Source organism: Somniosus microcephalus, chromosome 29, assembly GCF_052327205.1.
Source record: "Somniosus microcephalus isolate GS21.2 chromosome 29, FLI_Smic_1.0, whole genome shotgun sequence".
Taxonomy (NCBI): Eukaryota; Metazoa; Chordata; class Chondrichthyes; order Squaliformes; family Somniosidae; genus Somniosus; species Somniosus microcephalus.
This window is the reverse complement of record NC_141015.1, coordinates 17,639,998-17,656,939: the sequence shown is the minus strand read 5'-3', so window position 1 is coordinate 17,656,939 and position 16,942 is coordinate 17,639,998. Positions and strand designations below refer to the sequence as shown.

General features: G+C 49.2%; 1 protein-coding gene across 1 annotated transcript; it reads right to left on the bottom strand.

Moving 5' to 3' along the window:
• Window positions 1–4,963: 4,963 nt before the first annotated feature.
• LOC147098498 (uncharacterized) lies at window positions 4,964–16,034 on the bottom strand. Its single transcript, XM_085970273.1, has 2 exons — window positions 15,580–16,034; window positions 4,964–10,782 (listed from the first exon to the last, which is right to left on the bottom strand). The coding sequence occupies exon 2, from the start codon at window positions 10,766–10,768 to the stop codon at window positions 8,963–8,965; it is 1,806 nt and encodes a 601-aa protein (XP_085826399.1). The 5' UTR covers window positions 10,769–10,782; window positions 15,580–16,034; the 3' UTR covers window positions 4,964–8,962.
• Between the last annotated feature and the right edge of the window lie 908 nt (window positions 16,035–16,942).

The following is a 16,942-nucleotide window of genomic DNA, read 5'->3' as shown; positions in this document are numbered from 1 at the left end:
CGGAATTGGGTAAGCCACCGGGTTTACCCCCTCATCCAAGACGCCGAGACGTACCTGGCCGCCTGCGACATCTTAAAGGCGCATTACCAGCAGCCTACGAATGAGGTGTATGCTAGGCACCTGCTTGCCACCCGCGCACAGCGACCTGGGGAATCGGTGGAGGAGTTCCTAAGCACCCTGAAAATGCTTGGCAAAGACTGCAAGTGCCGAGATGTAAAAGCCGCGGTGTACACTGACGAGCTTGTTCGCAATGCCTTCATCACAGGCCTCAGCTCCACTTACATCCGGCAAAGACTGCTGGAAAAAACGGGGTTGGACCTGAAACAGGCTGCGGACACCGCGCGATCCCTGGATGTGGCCCAGAGAAACTCGGACGCCTACTCTTCAGCCCGCGCCGTCCACGCCGCCACGTGTGCACCGAGGGCACCGCCATCTTGGAAGGCATCTTCCCCGCCCGACAGCCCGACACCGGCTGGGCCCCGCTCTCCCCCCAGAAGCCCTACGACAGCCGTGACGCGTCAGGGACCCAACTGCTACTTCTGCGGGCAGCCAAAGCACACCAGAAACCTGTGCCCGGCGAAAGGCACCACTTGCTTTAAGTGCGGTAAGAAGGGGCACTTCGGGAAGGTGTGCAGAGGGAACCCTGCCGGAAAACCCGCCACCGCCGCGTGTGCGCTGTGGGAGCGGCCATCTTGGACGCCATCTTGCCCGACCTCGTGGGGTCCGCCATCTTGTGAGCAGACAGCGTGGACGCCATCTTGTATCGATCAGGGCCCTACAGTGGCATCGGTCACAGTGGACCAGACCAGGCCGCACCCGCTATCCAGATCAATGGTGGACATCGAGGTAAACGGGTGCCGGGTTAAATGCTTAATTGACAGTGGAAGCACGGAGAGCTTTATCCACCCAGAACTGGCACAACAACTCTCCCTAAAGGTGGTCCCTACTCAGGGTACCATCTCTATGGCTGACAAAACCCAGACATCGACCATTCTGGGTTACTGCACGGTACAATTGTGCGTTAACGGAACTGTATATGATAATTTTAAAGTATTAATCATGAAGAACCTATGTGCGAGCGTGATCTTGGGCCTGGATTTCCAGTGCAACCACCAAAGCATCACGCTCAAGTACGGTGGGTCCCAGCCGCCCCTCACAGTGTGCGGTCTGGCTACCCTGAAGGTAAAGCCGCCTTCGCTATTCGCGAACCTTACCCCTAACTGCCGGCCAATAGCAACCAAAAGCAGGAGGTACAGCTGGGAGGACAGGCGGTTTATCGCGACCGAGGTAGACAGGCTCCTGAAAGAGCGCATTATTGAACGCAGCAACAGCCCGTGGCGCGCCCAAGTGGTAGTGGTAAGGGGTAGCGAGAAGAAATGGATGGTGATCGACTATAGTCAAACGATCAACAGGTACACCCTACTAGACGCCTACCCGCTACCCCGCATATCAGAAATGGTGAACCAAATCGCCCAATACCGGGTGTTCTCCACCATCGACCTCAAGTCAGCGTACCACCAGCTCCCTATCAGACCAGAGGACCGCCCGTACACCGCCTTCGAGGCGAACGGACGCCTCTACCAATTCCTCAGAGTCCCCTTTGGGGTGACGAATGGGGTCTCGGTCTTCCAGAGGGAGACGGACCGCATGGTCGATGACCACCACTTGCAGGCAACCTTCCCCTACCTCGACAACGTCACCATCTGCGGTCACAACCAGCAGGATCACGACTCGAACCTCGAGAGGTTCCTGAAAACCGCACAAAAACTCAACCTCACCTACAACGAGGACAAGTGCGTTTACAACACCACGCGCCTCTGCATACTAGGCAGCGTGGTGGAGAATGGGGAAATCGGACCAGACCCCGACCGATTGCGCCCCCTACGGGAGCTGCCCCTGCCCAACACTCCCAAAGCCCTGAAAAGGTGCCTGGGGTTATTTTCTTATTATTCCCAATGGGTCCCCAACTACTCCGACAAAGCCCGCCCCCTCTTGAAAGCATCCTCTTTCCCGCTCTCTGCTGAGGCCCACGCCGCCTTCAAAAGCATTAAGCAGGATATTGAGCGGGCCACGCTACAGGCAGTGGACGAGAACACTCCATTTCAAGTGGAAAGTGATGCGTCTGACTTCGCCTTGGCGGCCACCCTCAACCAGGCGGGGCGGCCCGTAGCTTTCTTCTCGAGGACCCTCCAAGGGCCCGAGATCAGACACTCCTCCGTGGAAAAGGAGGCCCAAGCCATCGTGGAGGCAGTGCGCCACTGGCGCCACTACCTAGCCGGCAAACGCTTCACCCTACTTACCGACCAGCGGTCGGTAGCGTTTATGTTCAATAATAAACAGAGGGGGAAGATTAAAAATGATAAGATTCTTAGGTGGCGGATCGAGCTCTCCACCTTCGAGTACGACATCATTTACCGGCCAGGGGCCCTTAACGAATCCCCTGACGCCCTCTCACGAGGGATGTGTGCCAGCGCCACCGGGGATCGGCTACAGACCCTCCACAACGACCTCTGCCACCCAGGGGTCATGCGGCTGTTCCACTTAATAAAGTCCCGTAACTTACCCTACTCGATTGAGGAAGTTCGGTCCCTGACCAGGAACTGCCGCACTTGCGCTGAGTGCAAGCCTCAGTTCTACCGCCCAGATAGAGCCCACTTAATCAAAGCTACACGGCCCTTTGAGCGGCTCAGCTTAGATTTCAAGGGCCCCCTCCCGTCCGTCGACCGCAATGTTTACTTCCTGAACATTGTGGACGAATACTCCCGGTTCCCATTCGCCTTCCCCTGCCCAGACATGACCAGCGCCACGGTCATTAAATGCCTCAACAGCCTGTTCTGCCTGTTCGGTATGCCGAGCTACACCCATACGGATAGGGGGGCGTCCTTCATGAGTGAAGAGCTACGCCAGTACATGCTGTCCAGGGGGATCGCCACGAGCCGTACCACCAGCTACAACCCCCGGGGTAACGGCCAAGTGGAGCGAGAGAACGGGACAGTATGGAAAGCAGTCACTCTAGCTCTAAGGACCAAGGGCCTCCCTATCTCCCGCTGGCAGAAAGTCCTCTCGGATGTGCTCCATTCGATACGGTCGCTATTGTGTACGGCCACTAATACCACGCCTCATGAACGAATGTTTGTCTTTCCCCGGAAATCCACCTCAGGCGTATCCATGCCGTCATGGCTCTCCACCCCAGGTCCGGTACTCGTGCGAAGGCATGTGAGGGGCCACAAGACGGACCCTCTCGTGGAGCCAGTACACCTACTCCACGCCAACCCCCAATACGCATATGTCCGGCACGCCGACGGAAGGGAGGACACCGTGTCCATAAAAGACGTCGCCCCAGCCGGCATCGACAACAACCACGGCAATAGCGGCAACGACGATCACAGCAACTCTTACCCACCCACTACTCTTTCATCACCCCCGGAAGAACACCGACCAACGGCACCCCCACCAACTACCCCTTCAACAACCCTGGCGGCACCCCCGGCAGAGACCCAGGAGGCTACCGGGGACACCCAGCCGACACCCGCGGCACCGCAACAGCCACGTCGGTCGCAGAGGACTATCAAACCCCTGAACAGACTAAATCTATAGAAGGGGTGAATGTGATGAAATATTTCCATTCATCACTGCCTGTGACTGAGATCGGTTTCAGTGTCATTTCCCTTCCCCCAGACCTCATTGTATTGTGTACTGGAATGTGCTGTATTGTATACTGGAATGTGCTGTGTGTAGGGCTCCGCCCATACCTGGCCCCGTTTGTAAGCTAGCTTCAGTCTAGCCCCAATCTCCAGAAGGACGACATCTCTCTCGCTTACGTGTTTCGTTCTAAGTTAATAAAAGCCTTGTTTTGTTCTGCTACCTTCGAGTCTCGGAATTATTGAGGCACATCAATGACCAATGTTCCCTTTAAGCTGCGTAGGTGTCTGGAACTTCCACACAGCCGGCTCACCGGCTTTTAAATGCAAAAACTGCGCATGCGCAGATTTTGAATGGGTCGTGCACCCCCTTAAAGGGGCCACGTGGCCCTAAAAAAAATTAGAACGAATATTGGTGATGACCTCAACGGGCCTTGTTTATCTCAGTCTCCATTGTCTCTAAAATGACAATCGTTCTCGTTTTTCCTATCTTCTTCCAAAGTATCCCACCGTGGTTCATTAATCTATCTGTTTGACCCCCAAATCTATTTCTTGTCCATCTCCCGTAGTTTCTCGTACGACCTCAGCCGCCGCCACCCCTTGTTGGCCCAATTTGGCCCCGTAACTCATAAATCTTTTAAGTTACACTGTGTGTGGTCAACCTAATTTATGGGTCGACACATTGCCTCCTGTAAAGCCCCTCTACAGTCAGCGAGTTCTGACTCTAGTCTCACATTTTGCTCCATAAGTCTATCTCTCTTGCTTGTAATATTTTCTGACCCTGTAGGGTTGCAATTTTTGCTTCCAACTGCAAACTCTAATGACGTCAGCCACACGTTCTTTCAGTCTCTCCTTTCCATCTGACTGGCTCTGATTTTCCTCTGACTGATTTCTATTTTCCTCTTTTAATTCTTTAATAACGTTCCTCACTTTTTAAATGCACACAACTTAGCCACCCACCTTTTGCCAACTTGTGCCTTCATCTTATTTTGTACTTGATCCTCGACCCATTCTATGGCCGTTTTATAACCCTCACCGTTCTCTACAATCTTAGAGATCAGATCTGATGGTTCCTCAGACCCCTATCAGTTTCTGTTTTAGTTTCTTTTCCAAAATTGTGAATATTTACCATAATTACCTTTTTTTTAAAAAAAACCTTACGACTGAAATTTAAATAATTAATGTCTTTATGTAACTAAATTAAGTCTGCCGACTTCTAGTCGTATTATTTTCGATTTTTGATGTTATCCCAATACAAAACATAGATTAGTTACGTCCCATCTGGGTCGTCAATTATAATGAATTCGGACATGACACCAAAAAATGGTAATCAATGATTTGTTTAATGAAAATCACATCAAACATATACTGACAGTCCAGTAGACCTCGAACTGTTTAGTGGTCTTCGCCCCCTAATATTATTATAGCCCCTTAACCAGATCCTCACACCATATGTGGAAAGTAAAGATCTAAAAAAAGGGAATAAGAGAGGCAAAGAGAGAGTATGTGAATATGTCAGCGGCTAAAGTAAAAGGGAACCCAAAAGTCTTTTATAAACACAGAAATAGTAAAAAGGTAGTCAAAGGAAGGGTGGGGCCGACTAGGGACCAAAAAGGAGATATTCCTGTGAAAGCAGCGGGCATTGCAGAGGCACTAAATGAGTACTTTACATCTGCCTTCACTGGAGAAGAGGATGCTGCCAATGCAGCAGTAAAGGAGGAGGCAGTAGCGATATTGGATAGGATAAATAGATGAAGAGGTACTTACAAGGTTGGCAATCCTCAAAGTAGAAAAATCACCCAGTCCTAGGTTACTGAGGGAGGAAATTGCGGAGGGTCTGGTCACAATTTTCCAATCCTCCTTGGATATGGGAGTAGTGCCAGAGGACAAGAGGATTGCAAATGTTACACCTCTGTTTAAAAAAGGGTTAAACCTGACAACTAAAGGCCAGTCAGCCTAACATTGGTGGGTCGGGGGTGGTGGAACCTTTAGAGACTATATTCAAGGGGCTGCGCATTCGGAGGTGGAGGGAGGAGTTATGGGACGGGAAACCCGTTTTTAACTGCAGGACGTCTTTTTTTTTCTCCAGCCTTTCTGCCTGACAGCCAGCCTGATTGACGGGCGGGAAAGTCTGCAGCAGAAGGACACAGCGGAGGAGCAGGTAGGGAAGCAGGGAGTGATTGCGGTTGGGGGGGGGGGTCTAGTGGGTGGGGAGTCGAGATCGCGGGGTGGGAGGAAGCAAGATGGTGGTTGGGGGGGGGGGTCCGGGCTAAGCACTCCTGCCCCTCCTGGCCCACAAGCAGTGCAATAAAGACATTTACCTGATGGATCCAGCCCTTCTCATCTCCTTTTAACTGCCGGGTTCTAGAAAACTCGGCCAGCAAGGGTTAAAAATAAAAACACTTAAATTTTTTTATTTATTTTTTATTCATTGATGGGATGTGGGCGTCGCTGGCTAGGCCTGCATTTAGTGCCCATCCCTAATTGCCCTTGAGAAGATGGTGGTGAGCTGCCTTCTTGAACCGCTGCAGTCCATATGGTGTAAGTACACCCACAATGCTGTTAGGAAGGGAGTTCCAGGATTTTGGCCCAGCGACAGTGAAGGAACGGTGATACAGGTCCAAGTCAGGATGGTGTGTGGCTTGGAGGGGAACTTGTAGGTGGTGATGTTCCCATGCGTCTGCTGCCCTTGTCCTTCTAAGTGGTAGAGGTCGCGGGTTTGGAAGGTGCTGTTGAAGGAGCTTTGGCGAGTTGCTGCAGTGCATCTTGTAGATGGTACACACTGCAGCCACGGTGCACCGGTGGTGGAGGGAGTGAATGTTGAAGGTGGTGGATGGAGTGCCAATCAAGCGGGCTGCTTTATCCTGAATGGTGTCGAGCTTCTTGAGTGTTGTTGGAGCTGCACTCATCCAGGCACGCAGGCTCCTTAAAGGGTTTCAACGACTGACCCGCCTCCTGAGAGTGGATTGGTCGCCCACTCCCCGTCGCGCCTCTGTTAAAACCAGAAGTGGGCGAGTTCGAGGCAGGTTGGTTTCCTGTTTCAGATTTTTAACTTTTTACTCTCCCACCGACCCTTTTTTGGGGGTTAAAATTAGCCCCTATAATCCGGGGCAAAATGAATTGGCCTTTGGAAAAGTATGGGCTATAAATGAAAGTCAGCATAGATTTGTTAAAGGCAAATCGTGTTTGACTAACTTAACAGAGTGGGTCGATGAGGGTAATGCGGTTGATGTGTATATGGACTTTCAAATGGGGTTTGACAAGTACCATATAATAGACTTGTTAGCAAAATTAAAGCTTTTGTTTAAAAAAGGGGAGAGGGATAAACCCAGCAACTACACGCCAATCAACCTAACGCCAGGGAAGGGGAAACTTTTAGAGACAATAATCTGGGACAAAATTAATTGCATTTGGAAAAGTATGGGCTAATAAATGCAAGTCAGCGCGGATTTGTTAAAGGCAAATCGTGTTTGACTAACTTGATTGAGTTCTTTGATGAAGTAAGGGAGAGGGTTGATGAGGGTAGTGTAGTTGATGTTGTGTATATGGACTTTCAAAAAGCATAATAGACTTGTTAGCAAAATTAAAGCCCATGGGATTAAAGGGACAGTGGCAGCATGGATACAAAATTAGCTAAGGGACAGAAAACAGAGAGTAGTGGTGAACGGTTGTTTTTCAGACTGGAGGGATGTGTGCAGTGGCGTTCCCCAGGGGTCGGTATTAGCACCACTGCTCTTTTTGATATATATTAATGACATGGACTTGGGTATACAGGGCATAAATTCAACGTTTGCAGATGACATGAAACTTGGAATGTAGTAAACAGTGAGGAGGATAGTAACACACTTCCGGAGGACATAGACAGACTGGTGAAATGGGCAGACACATGGCAGATGAAATTTAACACAGAGAAGCATGAAGTGATACATTTTGGTAGGAAGAATGAGAAGAGGCAATATGAACCTATTGGTACAATTTTAAATGGAGTGCAGAAACAGAGAGACCTGGGAGTGTATGCACACAAATCTTTAAAGGTGGCAGGACAGGTTGAGTAGGCTGCTAAAAAAGCACATGGATCCTATTAATAGAGGAATAGAGTACAAAAGCAAGGAAGTTATGCCAAACCTTTATTAAACACTGGTTAGGCCTCTGCTGGAGAATTGTCTTCAATTCTGGGCACCGCACTTTAGGAAGGATGTCAAGGCCTTGGAGAGGGTATGGGAGAGATTTACTAAAATGGTACCAGAGATGAGAAACTTCAGTTATGTGGAGAGACTGGAGAAGCTGGGGTTATTCTCCTTAGAGCAGAGAAGGTTAAGAGGAGATTTGATAGAGGTGTTCAAAAATCATGAACGGTTTGATAGAGTAAACAAGGAGAAACTGTTTACAGTGGCAGAAGGGTCGCTAACCAGAGGACCCAGATTTAAGGTGATTGGCAAAAGAACCAGAGGCGACATGAAGAAAATGTGTTTTTACACAGCGAGTTGTTATGATCTGGAATGCACTGCCTGAAAGGGTAGTGATAGCAGATTCAGTAATAACATTGGATAAATACTTGAAGGCAAAAAATTTACAAGGCTATGGGGAAAGAGCAGGGGAGTGGGACTAATTGGACAGCTCTACCAAAGAGCCAGCACAGGCACGATGGGCCGAATGTCTCCCTTTTGTGCTGTATGATTTTCTCATTCTAATTCTATGATTCTATGGGGTTGTTAGTCACAAGATTCCCCAGGTGGCCAGCTCATCCCGAGATTTAACATTAATCATTTAGCTGTCTCACCAGAGGTCAGCTTCCATCATTATTTTAGGATCATTGTTATGCTTTCTGTTAACTAGCTGTCTCACCTCACCATCTGTTTGGCAAGGTTCGGCGATTAGTCAAAGGTTTGTATACTTTCACTGCAGTGGAAAAAGAAACATCCTGCAAAACATGGTAGTTAAACGCATTAAGCAAAAGATATAATTTTGTTCCTATCCCCAATATTCTTCCAACAGCATTATCTTCCCCTACCTGAGCACCCCATACCTGTACCCAACCTCCACCTTCCTACACCCATATCAGTAACTATAATTTTCTGGAAAACATATCTTAAATTTTCCGAAGACCCTACCCTCTCATTCAGCTACCCTGATAAATATGTTGAAAGAACCATCCATTTATTTTAAAAAAATACACTTGCTAAATAATTATTTCTGACATTTATGAATCAGCCTTAAGTTTAGGGAAAAGCCAGAACTGGATTTATCTTTTATGAATACAGCTGACACGTACTGTCCCCCGAAAATGATGTGATCTGCACTCTTGCCATGTGTAAAGCTAATCAGTCTATTGCTGTACTGGAATGCACACAACATGTAGGATGCCTTAGAGTAGACATAATATTCCTAAAACCTGGCAAATGTCTCGTCCCTTTTGCTGGCTCTTCCACCACACATGTTCCATCAATGTGAGTGTCCAACTGCTTCACTGTGTTGTCAGCTGTGGACATCTTGTCCTTTTCATGCTGTTCTATCTGAATCTCCAGATGTTTCTGTATAGCCAGCCCAAGGACCTCAGGATCTACAGAGGCCCCGTAGATATCCCATGTCATCCCTTCGTCGTCCCATTTTACTTCACGGACTGGGGACTCCTGTATCAGCTGGTTCCCTTCAAGGCTAACCTCTGGGAACATATGGACCAGGCAGCTATCAGATGGCGACATGGGACTGGTACCTACTGACCTGCAGTCAACTGCCAATGAGGTCTGTGTATCTGCATCTTTATGTTCCAGCTGATGATGAAAGCCAAGGGTCAGGTCTGTTATAGAAGTCATAGTATATATGTCTCGTGTTCTAACACCCACATTACCGTTTTGATGGTTCTGCAGCAAAGGATGAGAAACCTTTTCTCGTTTCACTTCTTTTCCATCTGAGGTTTTGTGAGGATTCCTGTCAATCACAGTGGGGATAGCTTCATTTCCTAGGGTTCCATGGCATTTTAGAAGATGCCTCGCATCCAACCCAGATTCACTCACTGAAGACACCAACCTTGGGAATGTCAGAATACCCGAAACTGGCAGTGGATGGCAACATGCATCAACAACATTTCCTCTTCCAGATTCACTGACAGAACTGACTAGCCTTGGAATGAGATGGATAGCTGGGATTGGCAGAGAATGGCAATAAGCAGGAGTGGTGTCTTGTATCCTCAGACCAGGTATCATATGGTTTTGGAGTCCAGTACAAGTGTGATTGCCCATGAAACTGTCTTGGTGGATGGCAGCTCCTTCCCTATATGCCACATTGCCCTGATCCATGGTGTATGCCTCATTCCCTGTCATACTATTGCCTTGATGTTGTCCATCAGATTCTTGGACAAACATGACACCTGGATAATTGGGAGAACTCTCTGTAAACATGTAATGGCCCTGATGCATGGGACTACACACATTATTGACTATACTATTGACTTGATGCTCACTTTCTCTCACGTTTTCCTGATGCCCAGTGTCAGTTTCACTCCCGGAAATATTGATCACAATCCTTTGACCAGAGTCTTTAGTCACCATTTCATCTTGAGGAATTACACCATAGCCTCTGCCAGTAGTCTGACTGTGCATGGCATTGCCTTGATAGCAGTTCTCTTTATACCCACAGATGATGTCTGAGCAACTCCTGTACATCATCTTGGCCTGTAATTTTCCCAAGTTTGCTTCTTCGTATAACATTGTGTCAATGTCCCTTCTCATGGCTGAGTTGGTGTTAATGTGGCTGTTGGCATGGATTTTCGAATCATCCTGAAATATTGGGGATTTGGAGACATGGTTGGGATCGGTGATAGTTCCCATTTGGAAGCAGCCACACAAGGGGATCAGAGTGAAATTATCTTGCGGTGTGAAACACAACGGATGATGAGGACATCTCATGTCCGTTTCAGCTGAGCTCCTTGGAGAGACAACGCTGCTGAAAGTCTTCCTCAGTTCCTGATAAGTTGTTTGCCTTTCTTCTATGCTGCCCCTTCTGGGGAATAGAGTATCGGAAGAACTTTTCAGAAGTGGGAAACAGTCTGGTTCCAGAGTGTTGTGACATGCTGAGTTCTGGGTCTCCTGGAAGGAATGGTCAGATAGTCTTCGACTGTAGGTAGCCATGCTGAAGGAACACTCTGTCATGATGAGAACCAATATAAAGAAGAAATGGTAAGTTATGGGTAAGTATGTTATTCCTCCTTCCTCACTGCCCCCCCCCCACCCAAAAAATTCTCCCACCTCTCCTGAAGGAAGTGATGTGCTGGAGTACACTTCCACAGGCACCAGCCACACTCTCGTTCTGGCTCCCAAGTCACGCCTGAGTGTCATCAAGTCATTTTTGTCTTTACCCACTGCCCATACAAGTAGGGTCACTGGGCAGCAATCAGTAGCAGTCACTCTTGTCTTTTTTTCTTCCCCTCTCTAACCCAGGGGCATGGAGACCAATTGCAGCACACCCTACTCCCATCTCAGCTCAGATCAACTAACCTAACACAGACCAGCGACTTAACCTGGGATCGTGCCATCAAAATGGCTCAGTTTCACAATGTTTCATTTTGTCATGGAAGCCAAGGAGTTATAGAGCTCGTGAATTTAGAATCATGAAGTATTTAAGATGAGCAAAGCTATCTTGCCCATTCAGGTCATCTTGTCCATCTTGTTCATGCAGAAATACCCTACAGTCTCCCTACCACAGCATCCTCCTGCTTCTTAGATGGTTCAAAGGTTTTTGCCTATACTACCCTACCTGGACATCCATCCATGATTGGTCTCTGTATCCTAAATTTGCCTTTAACTAGTTTGAACATGTACCCTCTTACAATCATGGTCCAGCTTGAAGTAATGTTCTGGATTTATCTTCCCCATACTGTTTACTGACCCATATGAAGTCCCCTCTCAGTTGCTTCCTTTTAAGGCTCTTCCTCACTGTTATTCTGAACAAAAATTTGTTGCTAAGTAATCCCAATGGCCGAGTGGATAGAGGCACTGTTTAGTGTAGGAATGTGCCGTATAGATCAGAACGCCCCAGATTCCATCCCCTGGTCTATCCTGATCTCAACGGGAACAGCAGTTCAGGTGCTACCTTTAGGCAGAGTGACCCTGGGCTAGAGGGAGATAAAACCAGCCAGAACTGCCACTCCTGATCGCTGCCCACTGAACAACCGTGGCAAGTTCACGTTTATGGACTTTGGGTGGACTTAAAGGATCGGACTTCACTGTGATCCCCATCCATGGGCAAAGAGCTCTCCTGACACATATTAACAGGGGCAAGTTGTATAGGTGCCCGGGGGGGGGGGGGGGGCGGTGCAGAGCTTCGGACGGGGAACCCGGGTTTCCCCCCATGCTGTGGAGTTTTAACTCCGGAGCAGGCCACAGGAGCAGGTAGGTCCGATCCCTGACCCTAGAGGTCTTCGTGGGGGGGAGGGGGGTCTTTGTATTGGTGGGGGAGCTTCGTGGGCCAGGGGAGCACTGCTGCATTTACCTTCTCCCTGAATCTGTCCTTGCCTCCCTTCAGTGGCTGTGTTCCCCAAGGCCTGGGAGTCACAGCCACCCAGTGTTAAACCGGCAAAGCAGGTTAAATCAGAGGCCGTCAGCCTCACTAAATTTTTTAATTGCCAACCCGCCTCCTGGGAGCGGATTGGCTGCCCATCCCTTGTCCCGTCTCCGTTAAACCCGGAAGTGGGTGTTTTGGGGGATTAAAATTCACCCCCACAGTCGGGGCCCACAGATGAATAATGGCCACCTGGGCAAGGGGTCAGAGCGCTGACTGCATTTACAGAAACTTACCAGGCAAGAGTCAGTACCTTCAAAGGAGGGGGGTAGAAAGGAGAGGAAATGGGAAAGCAGGTGCAGGTATAGGCTTAGTTCTGTCCACCCACCCTTTAATTACATTTAAAGAAATGAAATGTGCTGATAGGTTGGAAAAATCACACTGAAGATAACTGTGCGTTATACAGAGCAGAATGGACAGTTCAAAGTGAGTTACACAGAGGATACTGGGGGACACAGGGTTCTAGACACACAGGGTAAATAATTACCATTGGTATCAGTATGGTGTGTGTGTCAGTGTGTGTCAGGGTGTGTGTGTGTGTGTGTGTGTGTGTGTGTGTCAGGGTGTGTGTGTGTGTGTGTCAGGGTGTGTGTGTCAGGGTGTGTGTGTGTGTGTGTGTCAGGGTGTGTGTGTGTGTGTGTGTGTCAGGGTGTGTGTGTGTGTGTGTGTCAGGGTGTGTGTGTGTGTGTCAGGGTGTGTGTGTGTGTGTGTGTGTCAGAGTGTGTGTGTGTGTGTGTCAGGGTGTGTGTGTGTGTGTGTGTGTCAGGGTGTGTGTGTGTGTCAGGGGGTGTGTCAGGGTGTGTGTGTCAGGGTGTGTGTGTCAGGGTGTGTGTGTGTCAGGGTGTGTGTGTGTGTGTGTGTGTGTCAGGGTGTGTGTGTCAGGGTGTGTGTGTGTGTCAGGGTGTGTGTGTGTCAGGGTGTGTGTGTCGGTGTGTGTGTGTCAGGGTGTGTGTGTCAGGGTGTGTGTGTGTGTGTGTCAGGGTGTGTGTGTCAGGGTGTGTGTGTCAGGGTGTGTGTGTGTCAGGGTGTGTGTGTGTGTGTGAGGGTGTGTGTCAGGGTGTGTGTGTGTGTGTGTGTGTCAGGGTGTGTGTGTGTCAGGGTGTGTGTGTGTGTGTGTGTCAGGGTGTGTGTGTGTGTGTGTCAGGGTGTGTGTGTGTCAGGGTGTGTGTGTGTCAGGGTGTGTGTGTCAGGGTGTGTGTGTGTGTGTGTCAGGGTGTGTGTATGTGTGTCGGTGTGTGTGTGTCAGGGTGTGTGTGTCGGTGTGTGTGTGTGTGTGTGTCAGGGTGTGTGTGTGTCAGGGTGTGTGTGTGTCAGGGTGTGTGTGTCAGGGTGTGTGTGTGTGTGTGTGTGTCAGGGTGTGTGTGTGTGTGTGTGTGTCAGGGTGTGTGTGTGTGTGTGTGTCAGGGTGTGTGTGTGTGTGTGTGTCGGTGTGTGTGTGTGTGTCAGGGGGTGTGTCAGGGTGTGTGTGTCAGGGTGTGTGTGTGTCAGGGTGTGTGTGTGTGTGTGTCAGGGTGTGTGTGTGTCAGGGTGTGTGTGTGTGTGTGTCAGGGTGTGTGTGTCAGGGTGTGTGTGTCGGGTGTGTGTGTGTGTGTGTGTGTCAGGGTGTGTGTGTGTCAGGGTGTGTGTGTCAGGGTGTGTGTTTGTCAGGGTGTGTGTGTGTGTTTCAGGGTGTGTGTGTCAGGGTGTGTGTGTCAGGGTGTGTGTGTGTCAGGGTGTGTATGTCAGGGTGTGTGTGTCAGGGTGTGTGTGTCAGGGTGTGTGTGTGTGTGTGTGTGTGTCAGGGTGTGTGTGTCAGGGTGTGTGTGTGTCAGGGTGTGTGTGTCAGGGTGTGTGCGTGTGTGTGTGTCAGGGTGTGTGTGTGTGTGTGTCAGGGTGTGTGTGTCGGTGTGTGTGTGTGTGTCAGGGTGTGTGTGTGTGTGTGTGTCAGGGTGTGTGTGTCAGTGTGTGTGTGTGTGTGTGTGTCAGGGTGTGTGTGTCAGGGTGTGTGTGTCAGGGTGTGTGTGTGTCAGGGTGTGTGTGTGTGTGTCAGGGTGTGTGTGTCAGGGTGTGTGTGTGTCAGGGTGTGTGTGTCAGTGTGTGTGTGTGTGTGTGTGTCAGGGTGTGTGTGTGTCAGGGTGTGTGCGTGTCAGGGTGTGTGTGTCAGGGTGTGTGTGTCAGGGTTTGTGTGTGTGTGTGTCAGGGTGTGTGTGTCAGGGTGTGTGTGTGTGTGTGTCAGGGTGTGTGTGTGTCAGGGTGTGTGTGTCAGGGTGTGTGTGTCAGGGTGTGTGTGTGTGTGTGTCAGGGTGTGTGTGTGTGTGTGTGTGTCAGGGTGTGTGTGTGTGTGTGTGTGTGTCAGGGTGTGTGTGTCAGGGTGTGTGTGTGTCAGGGTGTGTGTGTGTCAGGGTGTGTGTGTCAGGGTGTGTGTGTGTGTGTGTCAGGGTGTGTGTGTGTGTGTCAGGGTGTGTGTGTGTGTGTCAGGGTGTGTTTGCCAGGGTGGTGTTTGTGTCTGTGAGTGAGGACGGTGTTTGTGATGTGTGCGGTTAATGTCCTCATGCGGTATAGAATGGCACGGGCTGGGAAAGAGAATTCAATGGGGATGTGAGGCAGAATCAGTGCGTGAGAGACAGAAATTGGGGACAAGATAGAATATAATTAGTGTCAGGGTGCGAGAGTCTTAGCGTGGAACAATCCGTGACACTGTCAGGGAAGAGATGGAGCATCATCAGAGAAGGCTGGACTGAGGGACTGGGGCTCCGGGACTACAGGGCGAGGGAGAAGGGATTGGAGCCAGCAACAAATGCATATTCATTCATGGAGATTCAGTGCCCTGGCAGCCAGGGATTTTTGTTTTAAAGGCAGCCTCCATTCTCCGGCCTAATCCAGCCCCTCCCGGCCCACACTGTGACAGACTGACTTGCTTTTAATTCCATCTGTGCACAACCATTTAAAAGAGGCGTCACCGAGCCAACAACCCGAGATAAACGGGTCCTATTCCGGCGGGGGGGGGGGGGTTATTATTAACCAATATTTTTTTTTTTAAAGTCTAAACATACCACCGAGAAGATCCATTTGTAAAAGCAACAGGGCTCTTACCTGCTGGTAACATCCCCGCACACAACACACACCCCGCCTCTCAACAGGCTGCACCTCAGCTCAAAGCCAACATGAATTATTGTGTATTATTCTACCGTTTCAAAGCTAAGAACGGGCAGAGGAAACCGTTCCCTGGGAGTAGCAAAAATAAAAAATACCCTCGCCATTCGACGGTGCCTGGCCCCCACTGAGCCTCTCAACAACAACAACAGAATAAATAATAGCAACATCAAAATGATCAAATGTTCAGCCACCTGGTGTACTGCTGAAGCAATCCCTGCGGAGCGTTCTGCCAGGCAACAGCACTCACCGTTTAAGAAGCCAGGAGGATACAGATCCAAGGAATATCTACAGCTCAACAAACAAACCTTGCCGTTATTATTATTAGTGTTTGTTTCCCCTACCCTCAGGGTATTCGAGAAATGAGAAGTTTGTGGAAGAGGCAGCAGGACACACAGGCACACAGCTCTCGTCTCCCCCCACAGCTCACACGACGCCGGCACAATGGAGAGAAGAGAAGATCAGCCTGTGTTTCATCCGATTAAGGAAGATATAGTGCCCTGCTCTTCTGCTAATCCCCGCCGGTTTTGGCAGCAGCTTCGGGCAGTCGGATGGCTTGCCTTTCTTTTCATTTCACATTCACTCACAAATGAGAAACAAGAAGTGATTCATGCCGACTGACTCAGTTCCTCCCCCTCCCATCCTTATCTCCCTATCTCCCCTGTATCACCATATCTCTATCTGCCTCTCTGTATCTGTCCCCTCCAGTCATTGCCTTTAAAACCTGTCTCTCTTTCTCTGTGTAACTATCTGATTATTGTCATGCCTCTCTCTCTCTCTGTTTAACTCTATCTGGTTCACTTGATCTATTTTCCTTGTTCTAGACCCCCCTCTGTCTCTCCATCCCTGCCACCTGATTTACTGAAATTCTGCTTTTCCTCCCTTCCTTGCTGTGTGCCAAATGAGGTGAAGAAAAGCAAAGCAATCACTGTCATTTAACAGCCAGCCTTATATTTATTTAATTTGGCATTTTAGTGGTTAAAAGCCTGTCTTGAAATGGCTGCTATGGAGCTGATGTTGCTACATTAGGAAGAGATAATTGGGAATATCCTACATGTGTCTGGTGCAGTACTATTATAATGTTGTGGTAGTTTTAATCCTACACATTGGCCATTTGAAACAGTTTTGTGTGTGTGTAGTATATATGAGATACCAAGGTGAATGGCCAAGGCTCAAAGTGCAGGGCACCAAAGTGGAAGTAAAGATGAGGTGAATCATTTTTAAATAGAATTACATAGAATTTACAGCACAAACAGGCCATTCGATGTTTATGCTCCACACAAGCCTCCTCTCACTATCAGCATATCCTTCTATTCCTCTCTCCCCCATGTGCTTATCTATCTCCCCCTTCAATGCATCTATGCTATTCCTCAACTACACCCTGTGGTAGCAAGTTCCACATTCTCACCACTCTCTGAGTAAAGAAGGTTCTCCTGAATTCCTTATTGGATAGATTGGTGACTCTTATATTTATGACCTCTAGTTCTGGTCTCCCCCACAAGTACACACATCTTCCCTGTCAAACCCCTTCATAATTTTAAAGACCTCTATCAGGTCACCTCTCAGTCTTCTCTTTTCTGGAGAAGAGCCCCCAGCCTGTTCAGTCTTTAATC

Coding starts and splice junctions, on each gene's coding strand:
- LOC147098498 (XM_085970273.1), bottom strand. CDS start 10,768: ATGGCTACCTACAGTCGAAGACTATCTGACCATTCCTTCCAGGAGACC.